Below are 26,981 nucleotides of genomic sequence, written 5' to 3' on the forward strand. Positions count from 1 at the left end.
TGAATGGGGTGGCTGTTTACAGAGTGATGTATCAAAGCATATTAAATGCAAAGTTGACTGGAAGGAAGAAATTGGGTAGGCAAAGGTGCACAAGCAACAGGGATGACCGCAAGCTTGAGAATACTGTCAAGTAAAGCCGATTCAAACACTTGGGAGAGCTTCACAATGAGTAGAATGAAGCCGGAGTCAGCGCACCAAGAGTCACCACACTTAGACATCTTCAGGAAAAGGACTACCAAGCCACTTCTGAACCAGAGACAACGTCAGAAGCATCTTACCTGGGCTAAGGAGAAAAAGAACTGGACAGTGAACAATGGTCGAAAGTCCTCTTTTCAGATAAAAGTAAATTTTGCATTTCATGTTGAAATCATGGTCCCAGAGTCTGAAGGAAGACTGGAGGGGCACAGAATCCAAGCTGCTTGAAGTCTAGTGTGAAGTTTCTGAAGTCAGTAATGATTTGGGGGGGCCGTGACGTCTGCTGGTGTTGGTCCATTGTGTGTTATCAAGTGCAAAGTCAATGCAGCCATCTTCCAGGAGATTTTGGAGCACTTTATGCTTCCATCTGCTGACAAGCTTTATGGAGATGCTGATTTCCTTTTCCAGCAGGACTTTAGCACCTGCCCACAGTGCAAAAACCACTTCCAAGTGGTTTGCTGACCATGATATTACTGTGCTTTATTGGCCAGCCAATATGCCTGACCTGAATCTATGGGATATTTTCAAGAGAAAGATGAGAAACAGTCGATCCAACAATATACAGATGATCTGAAGGCTCAATAGTGCCTCAGCAGTGCCACAGGCTGATCACTTTCATGCCACACTTCACTGATGCTGTAATTTGTGCTAGGAGCAAGTCATTTGCTGTAATATGTCCTGCCGATCAAGTATTGAGTGCACAAAAGAACATACTTTAAAATACTTGAACTTTACTGTTTTGCAAATCCATTTTTTGATTGATCTTAGGAAATATTCTAATATTTTGAAATACTGGATTTTGGACTTTCATGAGCTGTACGCTCTAATCATCAAAATTTAAAAAAAAAAAAACTTTTGAAATGTTTTACTTTACATGTAGGGAATCTAGAATATATGAAAGTTTCATTTTTAAAAATAATTTATAATAAAAAAATGAACTTTTTGTTGATATTCTAAGTATATGACCAGCACCTGTATATAGTTTAAATTGATCGCTGATTCGTACTTGTTCATAAGCTGTTTGTCAAGACAAACGTCTTTCAGCATTGGTCACTGGGTGTCAGCATTGCTTTACCAGGACATCATGTATAAAACCTTTTTTCCCTCCCTGAACGAATGAGACTTAAAAACGTCATTCTGACGTACACAAATAACCAATCACATTGTTGCTTACTTTGACGCAACGAGCCAGGAAGTGAAATCGCCTAGAGATAAGAGGTATGTACAGTCATGAGACTTTATTAACTCACGCGCGAATGATTTAACGAATGTATGAAATATTACGCACTAAATCGCCAGAGGGACGCTCATTGTGTTTTCAGGAACCTCTACAATTAAAGATATGTCGTATTATTGTATTTTTATTGCGCCATTTCTCACCTCATGCTTTGACACCAGTACCCTTGTAACAGTTACATGACTTTATAATCAGGTTCTTACACACGTACATTATAAAACACGATTTTCCCCCCGGGTTTGTAGATAAAACAAAGATTATTGAAGTACGCTTTGCGAGAAAATACTATTTCTTCAAATTGTTTGTGATATAAGTGTAATGTTTGTATGTGTGTGTAGTTGGACACGTTAACATTATATTCATGTGATTAGATTCCTTCTACCCTATAAAAAAAGATATTTACAATATTGTTTCCTTGGTTGTATGAAAGCCTGTGTTTAATCTTTTTATTTTGCACCGGTTACCAGAGTAATGATACACTGTCAGCTTGCCGAGGGTAAATAACCTTCTAGAACTTACTTTTTTTCAGGTGTATTTCTGAGTCTGCAATCATGTGGCCAGTGATCCTGACTGCCATGCGCACTTATGCACCCTATGTGACCTTCCCAGTGGCCTTTGTGGTGGGAGCTGTTGGATACCACCTTGAGTGGTTTATCAGGGGCACCCCAAATGCCCCAGGAGAAGAGAGGGGCATTGCAGAGCTACGGGAGGATAGAAAATTAGAGGAACTGACCGGGAAGGACAGCACACAGGTCCTTAGCCTGAAGGACAAACTGGAATTCACACCGAGGGCAGTGCTGGAAAGAAACCGACCGGAGAAGAACTAAGTTTTATTAAATGTCATGAAGTCCTGCAAGATTACTATATAATGATGTACAACTTCTCAAACTTTGGACTCATTTGTCACCCTCCACGGCCCCAGGGACGAGAACTTTATCCTACAGTATGCCACCCTAATTACATGGAGTCTAGCTGTAATATTTACCAGGCCTGCTGGTGGAACTTGACTGCTGAGAGAATTTTTTACAACTTTCATTCTTTGAGACTTAATATTCATCTTCTGCCCTTAGGCATGCAGACACATGACTATAAGTCCTAACTTGGAAAGCTTTAATAAGTTTTCCATTCGTGCTCCCTGTCATATGCTCATGAGACTGAAGCTCAAAGAAAGACCACCTTTGTTAAGTTTGTCTGCGTGAATAAAATTGCATCTATGCAAGGCAACACTTGAGTTGGACTAGACAATGCTTGAGATGCTTAAACTTTGGCTGGCTGAAGTGATTTGGATTCAGAACGCTTAGAATTGCATATAAGCTCCGTCACTGTGACTTCAGCTAATTAATAATCATGGACACAGTGAATAGTGAGGAATGAAAGCGAAGTTTTGCCTCATCTTTTCGGTTCATGTAAGAAGACTGATCTCATATTTTAAACAAATTATCTGTACATTTTGAGTCCATTTACATGTACAGTACAGTGAACTTGTACTATTGCGGCTCATTACGCATGCAGTGCTTTCCTAAGCGTCATTAAATGTCAGTGATAATTGCACTGCTAACTTTTGTGCTGTGTGGGAGGCTGCCTTGTGTTCATAATAAATGTAAAGATATACCTTACTTTTGGTACTGTTTGTCGGATGATCTTTCCAGCTAAAATAAATTTTGCACATTACATTGCACAATAGACCAGATGCCATATTGAATTTAATGCAGATGAAAACAAGGCTGTGGGACAGACTATAGACTTTACAATGGCATGCACTGTATAAATGTCCTAGATCTCATAATTTTCACAACTCACGTTTTTTAAAACTGTTTCATAGAGTTTGTAGGGTCAGTATGTTTTTTTTTTTTTTTTTTCACAGAAAGATGTTTCGTTAGCTGAACAATTGAATTGTTGATAAACAACAGTACAATCTGTTGAACACACTTGTACTTCTTTCCCTCTCAGCATCATTTTCATTCCAGTCAAAAATTAAATATGGGACTACCCTGACTAAGGTTTATGCCAGAAATAATACATACGGCTGGGTGTTGATATAGATTTATTGATCCGTTTCAGTTTCCTATTCACAATGCCTTGATTCCAAATCATTTAGCTATATTTCTGTTATTATGTCTATGTTGCTTACATGTGGGAAAAAAATTCAAATTCTCTGCACAGGTCAGTTTCATTTATTCAGACCAGTAACTCTTCTGTTTTTAAACTATTCAACTCATCCTCTCCTCGGTCATGAAAAAAAAAATGGTCATGTATGTTTTTGACTCGCTATAAAAGAGCCGGCTCATAAGAGTCATTTTTATATGAATCAAACTAAACTGACTGTGCTGGATGTTTATGTTTTCGGGTCATAAGAGTTGTTTGTGAATTAGATTACCCAATAGACATATCATACATTTATTTTGTGGTACACAGCCTTTTTATTGCATTGCATTACAAGCTACAACCTGACCTTACTAATGTGGCAAAATTAGATTCATATTAAGAGAGAGGCTGCTGATCATTCTTCAGTATTCAGGATTTATTAAAATCGTTTAAAGGGTTTAGTTCACCCAAAAATTAAATGTCTGTCATCTCACTCTCATGTTGTTTTCCAAATCCATAAGACCTTAGTTCATCTTCAGAACATAAATTAAGATATTTTTGATGAAATCCGAGAGGTTTTTTTTTTTTTTATATCCCCCATTAAAAGCAATGTAATTACCACATTCTAGGTCCCGAAAAGTAGTAAAGGCATCGTTAAAATAGTCTGTGACTACAGTGGTTCAACCTTAATGTTATGAAGCAACGAGAAAACTTTTTGTGCGCAAAAAAACTACAAATTACATCTCTTTCATCTCTTTCCTTTCATTCTCCTACGCTGTTTACATTGTATAGAAAGTGCAGACTTACAGGTTCTACGTCAGAACGCCGGCTCAGTATTGGCCGACGCTGTTCAGGTGAACAGCATGACACAAGCGTGTGACGCTGACGCAGGAGCCGGCCAATCTTAATTTGTGTTCTGAAGATTAATGAAGGTCTTACGGGTTTGGAACAACATGAGGATGAGTAATTAATGATGGAAATTTCATTTTTGGGTGAACTATCCCTTTGGAATTGAAGTATTATTAGGATTGAATTCAGTATTATTAAAATTAAGATTAAATAAGTATTTTTACCAAGCCCCTAATCATTAAATACTTTAACTTTTATATTTATGATGCATAATCAGAGCAGTAATTTCAATAATTAAAATCGAATGTGTAATTGGTGCACCCCTTGTGACACCAAACAAAATTACAGATTTAGATTGATTTAAATTTTTATGATTCCATAGGACTGATGCATTGTCTGTTTGCTGTGCTGCACTTTCTCTTTCTTTCAGCACGCAGCTTGATTAATAGAAACCAGAAGAGCAAGACTTCACAAATCCCCAGAGTGTACTTAATAGAGGTAACCCTAACATTTTCCAGCAGACGTTTTGCTTCAATGCTGCCAACAAGCTAGTGAAACTTTATGAGTGCTGATCTAGATTTACATCAGCATAAATGCTGATACCAGGCACCGTCAGCTTGTCTGCCCAAAACATTTTTCTATAAAAGGTTATATATTTGAAGAAATATTGCAGTTGAACTCAGTAAATGGCTTCAAGTCGTCCCTAAACATTTACATAACCATAAACTTAATGCAAGTTTTGATTCCACATTTAACAGGTTCGGTGTTATTTTCTGCTGATTTTGGGAAAAATTGTGTGTCACTTCAAAGCAGTGGTTCTCAAATTTTTTTTAACTCCAAGGCCCCACAACAATATCCATAGGATATATCCATAGGTTGTTCATAATTAAAGTCCCTCTGTAGTCAATAATTTTATTCCTTGAAACTCATATTTGATCACCAAAATGACATATTTAAACGTTTTTTCCTCGGGAAAAAAAAATCATCATGCCTTAAAATAGCTAGAATGTACTAACTCTACACCATTGCCTCATTTAGTATACGCAGTTCTATGAATATGCAAATTAGCCCCACCTCCTCTCACTCACACCAGTTCATAGATCCACTCATTGACGATCACACTTTGACATGATTGGTTACAAGGTAGTTTGTGACATCAGAAACACCAGTGATTTCAAACCTCGTTTTTGAGACTGTCTTTGGTACACTGCAGTTTTAAGGAGAAAATACTCCGCAATGGTGTTGACTTATGAATTTGCACATGGATTGTCTTAAAGCATATTAATAACACCACATAGACATATAAACAACATTAAAAGCTTAATTTTCACCACAGGGGGACTTTAAGAACTTTTAAAAGTATTTTTTTTACTCACAATTTCTACCCGATAAATTATTTTAGATCTTTATCTGAGAGGAAAAAATATGCATATTCATAATTTTTTTTTTTTTTTTTTTTTTTTGTTCCAGTGCGTTAAAACCATTTTTATTTTCTATTTTAATTCTTGTTTTGTCTTTTTGTAAATCATGTTAAGTCATCACAAAGCCCCCTTGGAAGTTTTCCGAGACTCCCTAGTGGGCCCCAGATCCTTGGTTGAAAACCACTGCTTTATTTGTCAAACATGGCATTCTATCTAACAGAACCTTTGGCAAAAAAACTTTTGACCTATGTAAGCGAAGTAAGCTAATTGGACAAAACTAGAGAGGACTGTTCGGGTCATTCTGTTCTGAAATGTTTAGTTTTCCTTTGGCCAACGAAAGCAATCTTTGTGATTGCTCAGACTGCAGAAAAATAATCATGAAGTTCAAATATTGATTATTAATACTGATACTTACATTTGTCTAATTAATTACAACATTGTCAATTTTAAAAAAAGAATGGCATATTGAAAGTTGGAAAAAAAAATCTAATCGCTCAGTGAGGCCTCCATTGCCAGCAAGATAATTAACACTTTCAGATGGCCAGAAAGCTACTAAAGACATATTTAAATCAGTTCATGTGACTAAAGTTGTTTAACCTTAATGTCATGAAGCGACCAGAATACTTTATGTCATTCTGTTCTGAAATGTTTAGTTTTCCTTTGGCCAACGAAAGCAATCTTTGTGATTGCTCAGACTGCATTCGAAACCTCTCTGAGGTTAATTTTAATATGCAGCCTTATGAGAATGTCATGCCTATGTAGGTCATGCCCTGCTGTATTTGCACGAGTACTCCTATTCCTGTACGTCCAGTAGTTGTGTGAGAGAGGATGTGTTGTCCGGTTTGTTTGTGCCTAACCAGGTAGGAGACTGTGGGTTTGGTGCTGGAAAGGTGCTAGTTTGTCCCAGAGGACAAACAGCCCTATTGTTCCTGAGTGATAGGAAGAAGGAACGACGCCTGCCGGCCTCTCTCAGCCCTTCAGTCAGGATGTGTACAGCCTCTCTGCACAATTACGGCATAATTATTCACTGTAGATTCCAATCAGCGACAAAAACAATGGAGAGACACTCAAAATCCTCCCCTTTCCCATGGGCTCAACTGTTCAGTTCCCACAACCAGTTTGCTCTGTCCCCCTTTGAACCTTTTTCAAGAAAGTTTCAAGACCGACTTCCATTTCCCTCAGTATGGGTCCCTAGAGTCTTATCAATACCCCATTGTCCCATTCCAGAAAATGTGCTGTATGTTACGCTGTGAGAAGTGAAATTGATACCACTTACTTTGGCGAATTTGTAAGAAAAAATTCTCATCCCAGAGATATTATGGCACTTATTATTTTCAAAAAATAATCATGAAGTTCAAATATTGATTATTAATACTGATACTTACATTTGTAGAATTAATTACAACATTGTCAATTTTAATAAAAGAATGGCATATTGAAGGTTGGAAAAAAAATCTAATCGCTCAGTGAGGCCTCCATTGCCAGCAAGATAATTAACACTTTCAGATGGCCAGAAAGCTACTAAAGACATATTTAAATCAGTTCATGTGACTAAAGTTGTTTAACCTTAATGTCATGAAGCGACGAGAATACTTTATGTACACCAAAAAAACAAAATAATGACTTTATTCAACAATATCTAGTAATGGGTGATTTCAAAACACTGCTTCATGAAGCTTCGAAGCTTTACGAATCTTTTGTTTTGAATCAGTGGTTCGGAGCGTGTATCAAACTGCCAAAGTCACGTGATTTCAGTAAATGAGGCTTCGTTACGTCATAAGTGTTTTGAAATTTCAGTGGTTCACCACTGGGGGGCGTGACTTTGGCAGTTTGATAAACGCTCCGAACCACTGATTCGAAACAAAAGATTCGTAAAGCTTCATGAAGCAGTGTTTTTTTTTTTAAATCACCCATCACTAGATATTGTTGAATAAAGTCGTTACTTTTTTATTTTTTTATTTTTTGGCGCACAAAAAGTATTCTCGTCGCATTCATTTTTTATCAAAAATATCTTAATTTGTGTTCTGAAGATGAACGAAGGCCTTACAGGTGTGGAACGACACAAGGGTGAGTAATTAATTACAGAAATTTCAGTTTTGGTTGAACTAACCCTTTAAGCTTGAAAACTTAGTCATGGTTTATAGTCAAAATGTTATTTTAACAATGACTCACGTCTCTCCTGTGTGACTGTACAATCTGATCAGCTCCTTATCTAAATTAAGAAGCAATGTACTCTGACTCATCTGTTTCTCTCTTTGAGATGAGCTGTTCATATGGTAATAGATTGGGTAAAAAAATAAAAATCGAGACTGGTTGAAGGCTGCTTAGACCACCCTAGCACCCGTATAGCAAAGCAATGCACCTTGGCAACATGTTGTATTGGCAATTTTTTCGGGGTAAATATTCCTGTTGTATAGAGAGAAAAAATCGGTGTCAGATTCTTTCATTTAGTATTGTTCTTGTGTATAATTCGCAGTTTGAGGAGCTGGTCATGATGACATCCTGGAACGCTGCAGGTGGGATTTCACCAAAAACAATGTAACAATGCCCACCGCTGGTCCATTGTAAGGGTGAACAAGCCTTTTAGCCATTGCCAGATCCAGTTAACTAGGAGTTTATTTGGCCACCTGACAGCTGCGCATTTGTTCTATAAACCAATATGCTGTAGACTTTTAATTTTTATTTTTCTGACTTAACAGTTTGCTTATTATTAGCATGTCATTCATTATTCACCGTCATGCTGTCCCAAACCCATATGACTTTATTTTTTCTGGGAAAGACAGAAAATCATTGAAAGTCAGTCTGACTTTCATTGTGTGTATTCTTTAAAAAAAATCTTCCATGGAATAATGAATGTCATACAGGTTTGTCAACATGAAGGTGAGCAAATAATGACAGAATTTTCATTTTTGGGTGAACTATCCCTTTAACTAATGTTGAACCCAACTGAACTTTTACCATGTTTTAAAAGACACTTTAAAGGGATAGTTCACCCAGAAATAAAAATTCTGTCATCATTTACTCACCCAAGTGGTTTCAAACCTGTATAAATTTCTTTGTTCTGCTGTACACAAAGGAAGATATTTGGAAGAATATTTGTAACCAAGCAGATCTCGCCCCCCATTGACTACCTTTTTTTTTTCCTACTATGGTACTCAATGGGGTAGTCAATTTACAAACATTCTTCCAAATATCTTCCTTTGTGTTCAGCAGCACAAAAAAATGTATACAGGTTTGGAACAACTTGAGGGTGAGTAAATGATGACAGAATTTTCATTTTTGGGTGAACTATCCCTTTAATCTATATTATGTTCAAAAGCTTGTAGTAGTATATTTATTTATTTTAAAATGTTCAGCAGTAACTAAAGCATTAAATTTATCAAAAGTCCCCAAAAAAAATTCTATTTCAAATAAGTGTTATATGAACTTTCTATTCATCAAAGAATCCTGAAAAAAAAATGTATCACAGTTTTTACAAAAATATTAATATTAATTATTTTTTTTTTTGCTTTCTGAAGCATCATGTGACACTGAAGTCTTGAATAATGGCTGCTGAAAATTCAGCTTTGCCTTCATAGGAATAAATCACGTTTTTAAAAATATATAGGTTAGTTCACCCAAAAATGAAATTCCGTCATTAATTACTGACCCTTGTGTCATTCCAAACCCGTAAGACCTTCGTTCATCTTCGGAACATGAATTAAGATATTTTTGATGAAATCCAAGAGGTTTTTAAGGGTAGAGAAGAAATTGTTGAATAAAGTTGTTATTTTTGTTTTGTTTTTGCGCACAAAAGTATTCTCGTCGCTTCATAACATTAAGTTTGAACCACTGTAGTCACATTGACTATTTTAACAATAACTTTACTACCTTTCTGGACCTTGAATGATAGTAATTATGTTGCTTTCTGTGGGGGATAAAAAAACAACAACCTTGGATTTCATCAAAAATATCTTAATTTGTGTTCCGAAGATGAACGAAGGTCTTACGGGTGTGGAACGACATGAGTGTGAGTAATTAATAACAGAAATTTCATTTTTGGGTGAACTAACCCTTTAATATTTCGCACTATTACTGTATTTTTGGTCAACTAAATGAAGTCTTTGTGAGCATAAGAGACGTCTAACAAAAACATTTTAAAAAATCGAATCAACATTAAACTTTTAAACGGTAGTGTAATTTCTTTACATTCTTCGGAATCACAAGCACACTAATTTTCAATGGCATTCTTGTTATTTTTAGCCTCCTTTTTCCTTTTGTGGATTTTTTTTTACTTCTTGTTATGGCTATCGCTGAGAAGACATGGTTTTTAATCAGTTCAGCTGGCAGGAAGTACATGTGACCGCTTTGCACCGCATACACTGGCGTATATGCCTGATACTGCGGCCTTTAGACCCCCTACAGACAGAAGTTGGCACTCATTCTTAAGTCCCCATGGGAAGCAGGTTGACTGGCCACTCGAAGCCACCTTTCATCCAGAAAACACCCACACACGGCACACAGCACAGACTGCAGCTTCTAAGGTACGTACAGTTCATAGAGTACTTTAAATCCTGTTTGCATGTCCTGTGTGAGGTTGGTAAGCAGGGAAAAGGGAACACATCAGCGGTTGGAACAACAATATCAGGATGCAGGAAGCGGCCTGCAAGAGTGGCAGCTCATTTTCATTGGCGCTACTCTGTGCAGATCACCTAAGGGCAAGCTGGCAGGCAGTGTCCCTGCTGGGTTTCACAAATAGAATGACCTTTGTCTGAAAAAAAAAAAGAGTGTATTCAGCAAACTAATGGTTTGAAGAGAGCAGGCCCATGACTTTTGAAATCTAAAATGACAGACATCTGTTTGCCTAGTTAAATAAGTTTGCTGGTCTATTTGATGCATGTGTGGGCATATTAAAGTGCAGCTGGAAACTCTACGATTCAACTTTTAGGTGGTAGGCTGAAGAAAAACAAAAGGAAACACTCCAGAACAAGGGCTTTTTTTTCCACCCTAATAGAGAGATTTTGATAGTCCATCAATCTGTCTCTTGTTCGCTGTCTTTCTCTTTTTGCTTGGAAACTGAGAGGTCAGTCCTCACCAGCTGTTTGCTGACCCACACATCTCGTGTAGCACCTCTGATGCCTTGTATTGGCAGGAGATGACAGGCTAACTGTTAGTGCAGGCCAGCTGTTATAGAGAGAACTATGTATTGGGCAAAGACTACAGGTTATGGTTGGCAACCCCACAAGCTCAAGACTCATTAATCTTTCATAAACTGGAGCCCAACAGTGTAGATAACACCCTCTAATAAAACACAATTTCCATTAGCCAGCAAAACATACCTTTTGAGGCACTGTTGAGCACTGTTTTGTTTTTCTTATTATTGTATTGTTTTGATTCCACCCTTTCCAGAAGAAGCTGTCCCACCTTGTAAAGTACCCATCATTCCCCTTTTCCCGCTACAGATAAATGCTTATCAAAATTGCTCAAAATTACTGCTGTGGAATGTTCTGTACTCATGGCAAACAGGAAAGTGAAGGTCTTGATTATAAAGAAAGGTTATCTGCTCCAAAAAGTTTTGAAATAGTTTGAAACAACCAACAAATAACTTCACTGTGAGGTAATGAAGCAGTTTTTTCATATAATATTAAGCATTTTCAAATGTTTTCAGTGTATTTTTGAAGTGTTTAATAGGGAACTGCTAACTTTGTATATATAACTTTGTAGGTAGTTGCACAGTTTGTGATTGCTAAACTGCTAATATAATATGATATAGTTATATATAACCCAGGCTCATTGGGGTGAATTTTTTGTTACTCTTCTTGTACATTTTGCGACACTTTCAAAGTGAAATATCTAGTGAGTTGCACTTACAAGCATGTTCAGTTTTATCCAAACTGATGAACATGAATCTGTTAACTGTTTATTACGTTGGTTGTATGTACATGCGTATACATTTTTGGAGTTTTGCAAAAATGTAGAGGCATGTTTTTTCCAATAAGCTTATCTTGGTTATATAGATACGTTCGTATCATGTCGGAAATTACCGTAATTACAAGATTCCAACAAAAGTGTCCATGACCTGGTAGAACTTGTAATTACAACTTGTAAACTCTGAATTTTCTTTGACTTGTACCACTTGACCACTGCAACGTCATGCGGACACTTAAAATGGCAGTGGCTCCAGCAGCAAAATGTAGTCATGCAGTTATGCTGCGTTCACGCCACCTCGTATTTACTGGAATCTTGAGATGATAACACATGACGTTATATTCGGAGCTGTTCACGTCCTCGGACTGGGAATTTATGCATTTCCATGGCACCACTATCAAAGGCGAAATGAATCTACAGCGGTCAGGTGGTATAGCGGCCATCTGGTACACCTGGGAGCTTTCAGAAAACAAGCTGTAATTACGAGCTCTACGAGGACGTGAACGCTTTTTACAAGCTAGAATCTCGTAACTACAGGAATTACGAGGTGGCGTGAATGCACCTTTATTTTGTAATATTTCTGTTTAATAATTCTTATCATTGACTATTGCTGAAGGGTTAGTTTGCCCAAAAATGAAAAATTCTGTTATTAATTGCTCACCCTCATGTAGTTCCAAACCCGTAAGACTTTCGTTCATCTTTGGAACACAAATGAAGATATTTTTGATGAAATCTGAGAGCTTTCTGTCCCTCCTTTGAAAAAACATAATTTACCACTTTATTTAGCTACAAAATATTAATCTCCAACGAAGTCCCTTTCCAGGAAAGTCTGTTCACTCAGCAGCCATATTTGCAATGCAAATAATAAAATTGCAAAATTTGACATGAACTGTACCATAAATGTTGTTTCTTATGCTCAAATAGCGTTAAAAAAGCTTATTTTTCAGGCTAGACGAGCCAATGTGCATGTGCAGTCCTAAGCGCGAGTCTCAGGTTTCTATGGGAACCGGAGCCTCAAACGGCAGCTTCAGTGACACAGGGACTTTATCAATTAGCGATTGGCTCTTTTACTTAGAAGGCGGGACATATTCCGCCATATTGCGCGTTGCAATTTCTCCCATTCGTAATTAATAGGACTGAACAGTCTTTCTATATCTATAGTGTATAGATGCGTCCCAATTTGCGTACTTATGCACTATTCTATGACGTTTTTAAGTACAAATAGTGTGAGTAGACACAGAAAATTCAAAAAAGAAAAAGTGCACTTTAAATACCCGGATGATGCACTAAATTAACAGAAAAAATTAAGTGTGGAATGTTGGACACTTCATGCACTCAGCTGTCGCAGCTTTAATTACGTTGCGGAGGGGGTATCAGACTGATGTTTAATGACAAAATAAACGTATAAAATTCATACACTACATGGATGTGTACATAGTGCATAAGTGCATAGTGTAGTGTGTAATTTGGGACGCAACTTTTGTCTTCAACTCGGGTTCACCAGAGCACCACAACGCATGCCTGTTGTGTTGACGTGAGAGCAGGCGTTTTTGCGTGAATGCGCGTTGGAGTTTAATATTTTGAAGATGAACGAAAGTCTTACAGGTTTGGAACTATATGAGGGTGAGTAATTAATGACATAATTTTCATTTTTGAGTTGAACTAACCCTTTAGTCTTAATAATAAATAATAATAGCCTATGAAAATAAATGAAAGGCATACAATTCAATTTCAAGTAGGCTATAGCGTAGAATAGGCTAACTAATGTCCCTACTCCCTATCTAATAAGGTATTTGAATTATATTATGGTTTTGTCTATCAACCTTATTTTTAACATAACGTACCATTTTCCAGTTATTTTAGCTGTACAAAAACACACTGCTTGATGTTATCTAATCATAATCACACTGGATTTTAGCACAAAGAGTTTTACCGTTTACCGCACTTTGTGCTTCTAGTTATTTAGTGAGTAATCGGAAGTCTCGTACATTCACAGGAAATATCTTACTTCCTGTTGAGAAATAAGATTACTCGAATTACAGTCATTTTTTTGTTATAGTGTTGACATAGAGAAGAGTCCGATGTCATGAATGGTTCCAAGTGGAATTGGCGTCATATATAGCATATAATACAACAGCATATATATCGACCTTTTTAGCAAAGAGCTAATCATTTTTAGTAGTCAAAAAGTGGATTAAAAACCACAAATCCTTTAATGAAAGTAATGAAAATAAATATTAAATGAAATATAAAATAATTCTTAAATACATTTTAAATATTGTACAATACAGTTGGTTGGTATAGTTTGACTTTGATTTTGGTCTCAAGTACAGAAAATCATGTACTACCTTAACTGTACCATATCAATCATTCAGTTCAGCACTTGACTTAAACCCACCCTTCGCCTTGGCATTTTTAGACATTGTGCTTGTTTCTCTTAGGCTCAGTGGTTTGAGTATTTTCTGACCTTGAGCCTCTCAAAACTAATCACTACTTGAGAGGCTCCCGTATCTGGCCACAGATCACAAAAGACAGTTCATCCCAAAGCACAGCCCATTTCCCTGCCTATCTAAACAAAGGAAATGGCTCTCGAATGCACAGTAAACCCCTAATGTTCATTTACACATGTCTGTTCCTCAAAATGGAGCCCTGGTTCTCATTTTGTGCTCTTCATACATAATGTCTTGGTTTGTCTTCTGTCTTGTTGTGTTTTTTATGATGTTTTTTGTTTACAGCAGGTTTCACACCGCTTATGCAATTTGAGTAACTAGGGAGCATGTCCTCTGCTAAAGGAGGAGCTCTTTTGTTCCAGTCCATCTCTGATGCAGGGTAACCGTCCTGTGCTACAGGAAGAAAGAGATGTTTTTTTTCCTCAAATGGTGGTAGTTGCTCTTTAGCTGGTGCTGTTCTAGAAGAAGTCAATCTAATAAGTTTATTAATCTCCTCCTCTGCCTGATATCTCTTCTTTAGTCGATGTGTTATCGCTAGCTGAAGGAGATGGAAAAGCTCCACAACGTTGAGGATAACCGACACTGCGGCGATGGCCTGCGTGTATATGGTGAAGATAGTTTTTTCTGTGGGCCGTGAGACAAAACAGTCCACTGTGTGAGGACAGGGAAACCTCTTGCACTCATACCTGGCCTGGATTACAAACCCATAAAAGAACCATAGACCTAAAATGAAGCTAACTTCAATGAGAACCTTTATCACTATGCTAGTCGCGTAAGCGCACAGCAGTTTCCCTTTGAGTTTTAGAGGTCCTGGAGCTTTGCGGTTCTTATGCGTGTCTTTCTCCTCGCCCCCTTCATCTTCCTCCTTTATTACCTCCAACTTGCACTCGTTGTTTTTTCTATGTCTTTGTTTTCTGCCCTCCTCCTCCGGCTTCTCCTCTTGCCTGTTCTCATTTCTAGTCCTCAAGGCCACATAGCCAAAGTAAAAAATGGTCGGTGTTGAGACGAAGATGACTTGCAGAACGAAGTAACGGAAGTGGGAGATGGGGAAGGCCTTGTCATAGCAGACGGACTCACAGCCAGGCTGTTTGGTGTTGCAGACGAAGTCAGACTGTTCGTCGTCCCATGCAGATTCCACCGCCGTGCCAAGCACAAGCATGCGGAAGAGGAAGAGCACGGTGAGCCACACACGCCCCACGCCCGTTGAGTACTCCTGACCTTCCTCTAGCAGGTGCTCCAGAAAACCCCAATCAGCTCTGGACATCCTCTGCACAGGCAGAAATACAGGCTTGAGTATGTGCACCATATATAGAAACACATGGTGGTTTTCCTCTAAATTATCCAGATAGACATCAGTAAACAGCATGAGTCACTCTTAAGACCACCTCATAGAATAATGTCTCTGATCATTCAGGTTGTCCAGATTTAATGGGTTACAGACTGTTTTTCCTGCAGTAAATATAGCAGGTTGCATCTGGCAACAAACTTGAGCTATTTAGTCTTTTTATTTATTTATTTATTTTTATTTTGCATGGGTAATTTGTACATTTGGTGAGGTGAGACAATTTAATGATCAGTTGTAAACTAATTCCAAAAGCCATTGAGAAGTGTGGCCCATGCTAAAATTTCCTCACACATTGTTAGTATAACCTTTTTATAACAAGCTGTAATCATTAATGAGCTTTTCATATAAATATATATACATACATACATACATACATATACAGGGCCTAAAATTAACATTCGCCAAGCACCGAATGCAAGTAAAAATTGGTGTTGGTGAGTATGTGAAACGGTGTTAATTGCCATTGGCTGGTAATATTTTTATAAATTCTAGCAATGCAATGTTTTGAGAACATGAACAAATGTAAACGTTTGTTCATGTTCACGTGAACTCGCCAATATGGGCATTTTCAAGCACAAGACAAGAGTTCAATTCCGTATTCTTCCTCCCACACAGCGAGTAAGAAGTAACTAAGTGAGTTCCCGAGGACAGTTGACAGGCCAGTGCTGCATCATCACGAAAGTTTAAATGGTTAGTTCACCCAAAAATGAAATTTCTGTCATTAAGTACTCACCCTCATGTCGTTCCAAACCCATCCAACCTTAATGTTGTGAAGCGATGAGAATACTTTTTGTGCGCAAAAGCAAAACAAAAATAACAACTTTATTCAACGATTTTTCCTCTTCCGTGTCAGTCTTCTACGCAGTTGATGCAGTGAACACAGTGCAGAGCTTCCGTCTTCTACATCAGAATGCTGACTCATTATTGACCGGCTCCTGTGTCAGCATCACACGCATGCGTCGCTGTGTTCACGTGTACAGCGTCAGCCAATACTGAGCTGGCGTTCGGATGTAAACACGGAAGCTCTGTGTTCACTGCGTCAACTGCGTAGAAGACTGACATTGAAGAGGAAAAATTGTTAAATAAAGTCGTTATTTTTGTTTTGTTTTTGCACAAGAAGTATTCTCGTCGCTTCATAACATTAAGGTTGAACCACTGTAGTCACATGGACTATTTTAACAATGTCTTTACTACTTTTCTGGACCTTGAAAATGGTAATTTCGTTGCTTTCTATTAGAGATAAAAATAAAAAAAACCCTCTCGAATTTCATCAAAAAATCTTAATTTGTGTTCCAAAGATGAACGAAGGTCTTGCAGGTTTGGAACGACATGAGGGTGAGTAATTAATGACAGAAGTTTTATTTTTGGGTGAACTAACCCTTTAAGCTTTGCCAATTTAAATATTCGAATGCAAGCAGACACGAAAGGGAACTCAATTCGTTACTCGTTAATTGCTGTGTGGGAAGTTTTGAGCGCAAACATCTGAAGCACGCCCAGAAAGCCACGTCTCAAGACAAATACTTAATTGAACTCATTTCTTGTGGTTGAAAAAGCCTGTATTGGTGAGTATCCTCATAAACATAGTCAGTTATGTCTCAAGTCAACATAAAGTTGAGAAAGAAAACATGCGTATTAGTATTATTGGATCTGTGCATTAGCTCTTAAAGTGACAGCAGCATAATATATACCTGCTGCCGTCTGTGTCCTGTTAATCAAACAACAAAAGACAAAGAAAATCACTCACTGCTCTTGACTGAGTAACTTTTGTAACTTTAATAAGGATTAATCTGTTTAATTTTTTCAGTAAAGACTATGCAGTGTTACTTAACATTTGATTATTAAATTTCTGTACCTGAAAATTCTGAATTTTCACTGGTATCTAAAATTTTGGTGTCATAACTGCCTGTTTTTGCAAAAAAAGTTTCATGGTTGGTAAAAAATATTTATGGCTGGTAAATTTTCTTAAGTCATCAGCCATTGGCGTGGCAAAAAGTTACTTTTAGGCCCTATGTGTGTGTGTGTATATATATATATATATATATATATATATATTATAATTGTTAGTGAGGAAATTTTAACATAGGCCGCCCTACATATAGAATTTATAGAATTCACGGTTACACTTTATTTTAAGGTGTCCTTGTTACACTGTAATTATACAATTATACTTCAAATTCAACAAGTTTACACAGTAAGAATCAAGTGTATGTAAACTTTTGAACGGGGTCATTTTTATAAATTCAACTTTTATTTTGTCTTGTGGACTATAAGTAAACATTTGTAAACAAAACTTTTGAATATATATAATGTGTGTGTGTGTGTGTGTGTGTGTGTGTGTGTGTGTGTGTGTGTGTGTGTGTGTTTTACACTCCAGCTACACCAGCAATAGAGGCTAAATGAACCTCAAAACAATGCTAGCGAGAATGAAGCATGGATGACCAGCTCTGGCCTCTGTGCAATGAGAATTATCATGGACAGAGAGTTTAATAATGTGTAATCAAGCATGTACTTCTAACCAGAAAGCCCGTCTCTTTCCACAGAAAGCCCATGGGACTCTGGCCACAGCATTCCCTCTTGAAATGATTCGCATTTGTGTAAACATCCCATTGCTAGTTAGCAAACTTCTTATCTGTTATCTTATTTATTTTCTAATTTCTTTTGGCTGGAGGCCTGGTTTGTTTGCCTTTGCTTACATGCACACCAGTCAGATCTTTTCTAAACTTTTAAAATTGTTCTAAAAAGTAATTCTTCTGTGTCCTGGCTGAGGGGTTATTTTAAATAGATTTTGCTCTTTTACTTTTTAGCCCAAGGAACTGTCTGAAGCTGTTATGTCTTTTATAATAAAGAAATATGAATTCACAGAAAGAACACTGCCAGAAATCTGGTTATCAGTATTCATCTTTATCAAACAGCACTAAACATACTTTCTTTCTTTCTTTCTTTCTTTCTTTCTCTTTCTTTTTCATAGTAGGAGACAATGTACAAAAAAAAAATTGTCGCTTCTAAAATTAGAGCTAAAACTGTCACAAAAAGTGTTGAAATTCACTTTTTATATTTATAATTCACAAATTTTATACAACAGTTCAGAAGTTCATGTATATTCAAATATGAATATGTTTAGAAATAACATTTTCAAACTTAACATTTCTAAATATTTCATATGGATACACACAGATATGTCAACAATTAGCGTGTGATGTAATTAGGTTATTAAAAAAAGTTATATTGTGGAAGCGCAGGTAAAATATATTGTTGTATTAGAATTTAATATTAAGTAGCTTATATCTCATTACATAGTCACAGTAAACTCTAAAACACAGTTCATCGTATATGAGCTGTCTTACCTGTCAACCCTGTTTTATGTTTATCTTCTGTTATCCGTGTGAGGAGATTTTGCCGCTGAGAGTTTTAAAAGCACTTGTGGTCGAAACACAGCCACTTAATCAGAAAAAAAGAAACAAGTGAGGGAAAGGAAACTTTCCCATGCCTTATAGTGGCCCTCCCACAGGAACTCTGTGCAGGAAAAGGAATGGATGGATTCAAAAATAGATTTTCTGTGCTGAGCCTTTCAAAGGCCAATTTCGTCATGGAGAATTACAGTGTTTGAACATGCATAATGCAGTCTGGCCTATTTCAAACTTGTATTATATATTTATATACATATATCTCTAAGCTTACAAAAGACAAAAGATTGTTTTTAATTGGCACCTAAAAAACTTTTTTGTGTGTGTGTGTGTGTCAGAAGCCAACATCACGGTTTAAAATAATTAAATAAGCAATGATGTAATTGGTGTGTAACTCTGCTACTCCATTTAACCTTAATTTAATTTCTAGGAGACTGACAGCAAAATTTATGGAGAATTAGGTCTGTGTATTCTCTGCATTTACCACAGGGAGGCCCTATAGACTAGCCATAAAGTGGTTGATGGCCGCGTAGTGGAATATAAACACTAAAGGTGTTTAAATTTATTCATTACAGTAGTGGCCAAAAGTGATGTCCAGAGGGGATATATGAGGTACAAAATATATCAAAATATGTAGGGTACAAAAGGGCTAAAGGCACACCTTAAGAAAAAGGTGCTTTTCACTACTCGCATAGTGTATGATTGTAAGGGAGAAAAAAAATGTTTTTATTGAATATTGATGGCGCAACAGATTTTGTGTGAAAATAAATCATTAAAGTGGTTTGTTTGTTTAAATATCTTATAAATGTATGAGGTGGCAAGGTGGGCCTCAACAGCATGGGGCAAAAGGCACAAAGTATTTACACAAATACTTTAGCTAATAATATGTTTTGAATAAGTTAATACTAATGTTTATTTTGATATTATAATGCATATTTTACTATATGATATGATTAATATCATATTTTTAAATATTATAAATATGGAGATTATCTCTAAGGTAGACACCCAACTTAATATATGATATTTACCATCTGAATTTAACCATGTCATGTCAATAAATGGAAAAGTCAGCCAGCTAATAATTTACATGTTAATTATTGTACATTTACACTCTAAAAAACGCTGGGTTGTTTCAACCCAAATTTGGGTCAAATATTTAATTAAAAAATTTAACCCAACAGTTGAGTTTGTCCATTTTTGACCCAAATTTGGGTTGAAACAACCCAGCATTTTTTAGAGTGTAGTTTTGCCCCAATAGCAGGGGCGCTTTTTACCCCAAATACCATACTTTTACACATTCTTCCATTATTGAAAAACTGTTGCTTTAATTAACTTAACTGAAAATCATTAACAAGACTTTTGTCTCAAAATGTATTCAATAATTTTAGCGATTTTCATTTGCTACTTAAATCTACAACATTTAAATAAGTAAATAAATAAATAAATAGATCAAATTAGCGCAACTGTGCTGCCCATGATCAGCCAAATTTCCATGTGCATCTTGAAATGCGGATGTTTTGGAAAGTCCTGCGGAAAGTTTTTTGTGCTATCTAGTGGTTTAGAGGAAAATAAAATCAAATGCGCCTTTTACTCCAGTGCACCTTTAGCCCCGTTGTACCCTATATTCCTCATATTTTGATATATTTTGTATATTTTAAATATGAGAGAAGAACAAAATGAAATAGGTTAAGGTATTTTTCTGATAACATTATTTGGCAACTACAGGTTTTATTTTACTATGCAAAAAAAAAAAAAAAGCATACATTAACTAAACATAAGCAGTTGTTAATATTTTGTTGGTTCTCTTGTTTTTGCATGTGTTCATCATTTCTTTATCATGTCAAACATTTAATAATATTTGAATGAAGTGTGAAGATGTCAGTCGGACATCACTTTTGGCCACTACTGTACTGTAATTGTTAATTTTAGCATGAACTGATCTTCATCCTTCCCCACGCAGGCTAAAGATCAATTTGAAATGGGATGTTGCGCATCCTTAGCCTGAAAAGGCATAATAAATGGAGTGTTTCAGATGGTTGACATAAAGTTGACAATCTCATATCAACAGTAAGCTGAATCCACGTTCCACTGTTCTTAATACACAGTGCATTTAGTTATAAAAGAACAGTTTATCCTTTTACTGAGGTAACTATCATGCCCCCACGGATTTAGTTTTTTCTCGACTAAATCCTTAAGTTTATAGCTCTGGGAATAAACAATCTGTTTAAAGTGATTATTTAATTTAAAGCGAAGAGCTTGTTGTGAGCCTACATTTTTGGAGGAATAATATTAATAATTCATGCACATATGAAATATTCATTCTTATAATGCTTTTCATCCTCTTCCTTTGTTTACTGCATTTTGAAAACATTTTAGTTGGCTACAGTTAGTATAGGGCGTAGCGGGGAAATCTAAAACTTGATGAACTCCTTTGGTAATTCCTAGATAACCATGTGAAATATTGGCACATTATTTCTTATTCTTGAGTCCCTCCATTTTTTATATGAGCTAACGACCTGAGTGTTTATTCCCCACGGTCGTCTTTTCCTTGTACTCAGCATCGCAGAAAGAGGAAACAGTTTTCTAGTGAACCATTCCAATCAGTGCTGCACCATAAAAACTGTCAATATGCTGATAGGTTACTGACATAAAGACTTCTGTTTAATCTGCCGGCAGGTTACAGGCAAGAAAGCATTTCTAAAAGCTGGTTAAACTGACAGTGAATCACCCTGACAAGCTCATAAATGTTTGCTTCGAGCAGTAAAAGCTACTAACATTTATGATACCCAACAATTATGCTGGAACACATTATTTATCTACCATTAGGCATTAACACTGTCATGAAGAATATTCATTAATAATGCTTAATAATACATTTAATGGTTACATAAATATTATTTTATAATATAAACTTATTGTTAACATAGCATTCTGTAATAATTTTTCATTGGCCCTCATTTTGTTCCAAATTTATCTGATTTTCTTTCCATTTTTTTCCAATATAATGAAAGTGAATGAGAGCTGGGGCTGTCAAGTATCAATATGATGATAAGAATCATAAAAGTGGTCTACATGGTTCATAACTTCATTTTTCTGAAGCCTGAAATTTACTTCGTTATTTTATTTTATTTTATTTTTCAAAACATTCATTTATTTGTTTACAAATCAGATTCTTAAAGGGATAGTTCACCCATGGAAAGTAATTACTCACCCTTATGTCGTTCCAAACACGTAAGACTTTTGTTCATCTTTGGAACACAAATGAAGATCTTTTTGATAAAATCTGAGAGCTTTCTGTCCCTCATAGACAGCTACACAAATATCATTTTGACGATTCAAAAAGTTCATAAAGAGATCATAAAACTAATCCATATCAATTGACCAGTTTAGTCCAAATTTTCTAAAGAGAGCTTCTGTTTACTATAACTGATGTGTACATTGATGAATGTTTATATGTGAATGAAAGCCTAAATTAAATCTGTTCAACATATAAAGTGATCGAGTCTCTTTAGAAAATTTGGACTAAACCGCTCAGTTCATATGGATTCGTTTTACAATTTCTTTCGGAACTTTTTGAATCGTCAAAGTGGTAGTCGCAAATATCTGCATCCAAAATCGCATACTGTCTGAGGTACTACGTTTGAATTTGAATTTACTTTGTGACCGTTCCGGTCTTGTGGACTTACAATGGCCGCCATGTATAAGGTGAGACTGTAGGTTGTCCCATTTGTCATTTTAGGTTTCAGAAGCGTGCTTGTGAGCGTCCCCTTTGCGGCCAATATGCACCCTTGATGCGCACTTTTGCAAAGCCTGCAAATACGCAAGCAATGCAGCAAACTTCTACGCATCAGTCAAAGCAGCATTATGTCACAAAAGTGTGGACTTTGAGGAAGTTTGCAAGGACTTATGGTTCCATTTGGGACAGAGCTATAGTATGAATATGGGTGGTATGAATGAAATTTGGACGTACTACATACTGTTACTCTCACATGACTTATACTACTTGTATGCCTACTTATTCTACACCCTAAAAGTATGTACTCTTTTTGTGAACAAAAAGTACATACTTTTGAGTGTGTGGAAGAAGAATAGGCAAGCTTTGGGACATACTATCATGTCATACAATTGCGCCTTTAACGGGTGCTCTCTGTTGCATCCTGACACGCATCCTGTCACCGTAAACTTGCCTGTCAATCATCTTGTCACAGTTAACATCCTCCACGTTTCATATAATTTCATTTCCTACCATGGAGAAAAGAAGTAGCACTTCAATCTGCCAGTCGTGGGTAGTTCTGATCCGAATATTGTCCACAATGGGTTGCACGGATCCACACTTTGAAAATCTACCGGGAATAGCAGACCATCCGGGGACTTTTGGCATACTATTTTCAACATACTATGCTTTGGGACACACTTATTCTAATCTCACATACTATTTAGGATGGATAGTATGGACATTGGGACACAGGGATAGTAAAGTGTCCGTCGAACGCGCTTCTTCAGAATCTTGGCCAGTAATAGGTCATCCAGGTACTTTTCGCCTACTGTTTTTTGCATACTATATAGAAGGGAAGTATTCAAATTTGGACGCAGAGAATGATTTGGGCCCTGTCCCAAATGGAACACTAAGCCCTTGCGGTCTTCCTCTAAGTCCACACTTTCGTGACGTAATGCCGTAATTGTGTGGAAGAAGTAAGCTGCGGAGCTCTCTTCAGAAAAGTGTGCATCGAGGGCGCACATTGGCCACAAGGGGGCGCTCATGAGCACTCTTCCGAAACCTAAAATGACAAATGGAACACCCTACAGTCTCGCGGACTTTGAGATCACACATACGTAGTGACCATTGTAAGTCCACAAGACTGTAAGTGCACATGAAGTGTGCCATCTGGGACAGGGCCTCAGTCACAAAAAGACAGCTCACTTAAAACTAATTCTATTTGTTTTTTTTGTGTTCCTCACACAAAATTGTTTGATTAAAATGACTTATCTAGTGCACAATTCATATGAACCAGTTTTATAATAATATTTTAATAATACAAATGATGCGTTTATATCCTTGACTTCTAATTGTGTGGACAAGAATGATCCGTATTTGTTCTTTTGTGCACTATAAAAAAAGTCAAGCAGGTTTAGAACAACATGAGTAGATGATGACTTGGGTGAACTAATGCATTAACTACTAATGCTGTAAGCATTATATAATTAACCAATCATTTTGGAGAATCGTTTAGGCTGAGGCGAGAGAGGCAGAGGACAGCTGTGTGGGGGCACATTTCCGGGATTCAATAGCTAGCACATTTTTCCTGTCCTCTGATTCAGACTACACATGGGAGGTGGAGGCTGTGACCGCACACTAAATTCAGAGGTGACCTTTAGCTGTGATTTGACACAAGCCTCAGTGGAAATTTGATTTCGGTTTTGTTCAGTCCTGCTATTGCCAGGACGTGTTGTGATGTGCCTTGTGTATCACAAGGCCATGTGATAGCTTGAGTAAATATCAATGTCCCTGCTGCCTGTCCCAGAGTGTGTGAATTATGAACGCATGAAACAAACATGCGAGCATGATATGAAAATATAACCAAGTTTATGAATCATGAAATAGCTTTGAGCTTACCAGTGCAATACAAGCCTGACTGTGATTTAGAAGTAACTCTATGAGATGTGCTCTAAACTGTGATGATTGATGAAATTTGCATTATGAAGGTGTGGAGCCTTGTGTGAGGTTGAAGCCTCTTTATGTTATTACCGCATCAGACACTAAGTAGTCATTACTCAAGCATGTAATGGTAAATGTGGCTTCTTCTGTAATTATAGGGCTGCTCTATCCACTCTCTATCATATTGAACTACAAACTCGTGTCTAAAGGAGAAATTAAAGTCAATACCACACAATACCTTTCTAAATGATCATTTACTTACTAAAATTACCCTCCACCAGATGTGTTGTGCCCATCACAAATCAAACTTTCATGCATAGCTTATATCACTGTCATCTGCAATTATAGTGTATAGTGGCGGGGGACAGTCTCTCAGGTGCTTAATTGAATCTGTACAGAATGAATGATGCAAAAATGTTACCGTGCTGCACTGCTTCCAGCACTGTTGCTGAAACTTACATCAGAGATTCATATGGGAAGCATGCTTAATGAAGTTTTTACAATGGGAAATTATATATTTTTTTGCAAGATTCTTGTAAATGTATAAAGGTCAATGACGTGACTGGTCTTTTTTTTTTGTCCGAAGGCCTTAATAATAATAAAAAAACAAAGATATGACATCCAAAGTATGTAAGGTAGTACAACTAGATCTCTTTTATTGAATCCAAAAGGTTTTAATTATATTTTGCTACATATAAAGGTATTTTAAAGATTCTGAAGTGTCAAAAGGCCATTCGGTTTAACCGTCCAAATACAGCCATTTCATTTGTGATTAAAATATCTTAAAATGTAATAAATGTATATTTTTTTTTATTCTGGCATGATTTTATGACATCATATATCAACATATGCAAAATGGTATTAAAATTATGTGTAAAAGTCATTGTTTTGTTATGAGAAAGAATATCCGGAAAAATGAATTTCATTGATGTCATTCGGAGTAACCAATATAAAGGGACCAGTCATGCGGTCAATATCATGTGACAGGATAGGACATCATTCAGACACTTGCAAAGGATCACATGGTCATGAAGCAAAGTAACTTAAAAATTCATGTTTTCACTTGCTCATACGCATGTCCCGAAACATCAGGTCATTCGGTACAGCCGCTATAAAACATGGAAAATGTTGTAATATTTTAAAAACTTGTACTCAAAATGTTTGATTGTCCTTTTGCTAGCTAGCAAGCAAGCTAATTAGCTAGCTATCTTGATATAAGCCTGTTAGCATTGTTTGAAAATATCGTCATTCGGTAAAACCGAAATTTTGGTTAAACCGAATAACTTTTTTGGTGACAAATTTTGTCCATCTTGTAAAAAATGACAAAAGCAGTGTTAATTGATTTTTTTTTTTTTTTTTTTTTTAAACCACACACAGTCTCATTGTTAACACTTAATAAAACTTATAATTAATTTTAAGTTATTATTATTATTATCTTCATTATGTTTTTTAAAAACCTTATTCGTCAATGACATAAATGAAAGTATTTATCAGAGTAGATTTTAAGTGGTTCACTGGCATTATAATGTTGAGATTCCGTTTAGTGGATATATGAAATTATAATATAATATAATTTTTATTATTGGTTTAGTGCACTAGTCATTTGCGCCTCGTCAGCTGGGTCTGTATTTGTAATTATAAAATGTAATTTTTTTTTTTTTTTTTTTTTTAAATACTCACACACACACACACTACTGTTCAAAACAAATTTTCCTTCGTTTTTAAAGAAATTAATACTTTTATTCAGCAAGGATGCATATTAATATTGACATATTGATCAAAAATGACAGTAAAGACATTTACATTGTTACAAAATTTTTTTCAATTAAATGTTCTTTTGAACTTTATATTCATCAAAAAATCCAGAAAAAAAGTGTCACAGTTGACAAAAAAATATTAAGCAGCACAACTGTTTTATATTAAAATATGAAACATACATACATATATATATATATATATATATATATATATATATATATGTGTATATATATATATATATATATATATATATATGTGTGTGTGTGTGTGTGTGTGTGTGTGTAATAATATTTCACAATATTATTGTTTCATTGTATTTTTGATTAGACAAACTTCTTCAAAAAGACATCAAAAATCTTATTGACCACAGTGAATATATTTACTGTATGTGGTAAATTTTGACGAGAGAGAGAGAGAGAGAGAGAGAGAGAGAGACTCCAATTACAGTTGATAAGAACCATGTCATCTGAATGTTTAATCTACCAATCACTATTTAGTATGCAAACATTACAATGACATCATTGTTGGCTGTCAGATTTGCAGTGTTTTATCAGTGTATACGTCAGTGGAACTTGCTCTGTAATGAGGTTGCTCAAGATGATCTGAGATACACTGCAGCACAGTTGCTTTGTAATCGTTTTTTGTTGTCGCTGGCCAAGGTGCTGAACATA

At 36.2% G+C, this 26,981-nt stretch overlaps 2 protein-coding genes across 3 annotated transcripts; one reads left to right on the forward strand and one right to left on the reverse strand.

Moving 5' to 3' along the window:
* Nucleotides 1–1,251: 1,251 nt before the first annotated feature.
* On the forward strand, nucleotides 1,252–3,048 carry smim12 (small integral membrane protein 12). Its single transcript, XM_051873513.1, has 2 exons — nucleotides 1,252–1,413; nucleotides 1,962–3,048. The coding sequence occupies exon 2, from the start codon at nucleotides 1,984–1,986 to the stop codon at nucleotides 2,257–2,259; it is 276 nt and encodes a 91-aa protein (XP_051729473.1). The 5' UTR covers nucleotides 1,252–1,413; nucleotides 1,962–1,983; the 3' UTR covers nucleotides 2,260–3,048.
* A 10,818-nt stretch (nucleotides 3,049–13,866) lies between these two features.
* Nucleotides 13,867–19,005, reverse strand: gja4 (gap junction protein alpha 4). 2 transcript variants are annotated; one of them, XM_051873529.1, is made up of 3 exons: nucleotides 18,834–18,949; nucleotides 17,178–17,194; nucleotides 13,867–15,411 (listed from the first exon to the last, which is right to left on the reverse strand). In XM_051873529.1, exon 3 carries the CDS (start codon nucleotides 15,406–15,408, stop codon nucleotides 14,365–14,367), a length of 1,044 nt encoding a protein of 347 aa, XP_051729489.1. In that variant the 5' UTR covers nucleotides 15,409–15,411; nucleotides 17,178–17,194; nucleotides 18,834–18,949; the 3' UTR covers nucleotides 13,867–14,364. The 2 variants fall into 2 exon arrangements, with proteins under 2 accessions (XP_051729489.1, XP_051729488.1); XM_051873528.1 differs by lacking the exon at nucleotides 17,178–17,194 and having other exon boundaries at nucleotides 18,834–19,005.
* Nucleotides 19,006–26,981: the final 7,976 nt, after the last annotated feature.

This window comes from Ctenopharyngodon idella, chromosome 19 (assembly GCF_019924925.1).
Source record: "Ctenopharyngodon idella isolate HZGC_01 chromosome 19, HZGC01, whole genome shotgun sequence".
Classification (NCBI taxonomy): domain Eukaryota; kingdom Metazoa; phylum Chordata; class Actinopteri; order Cypriniformes; family Xenocyprididae; genus Ctenopharyngodon; species Ctenopharyngodon idella.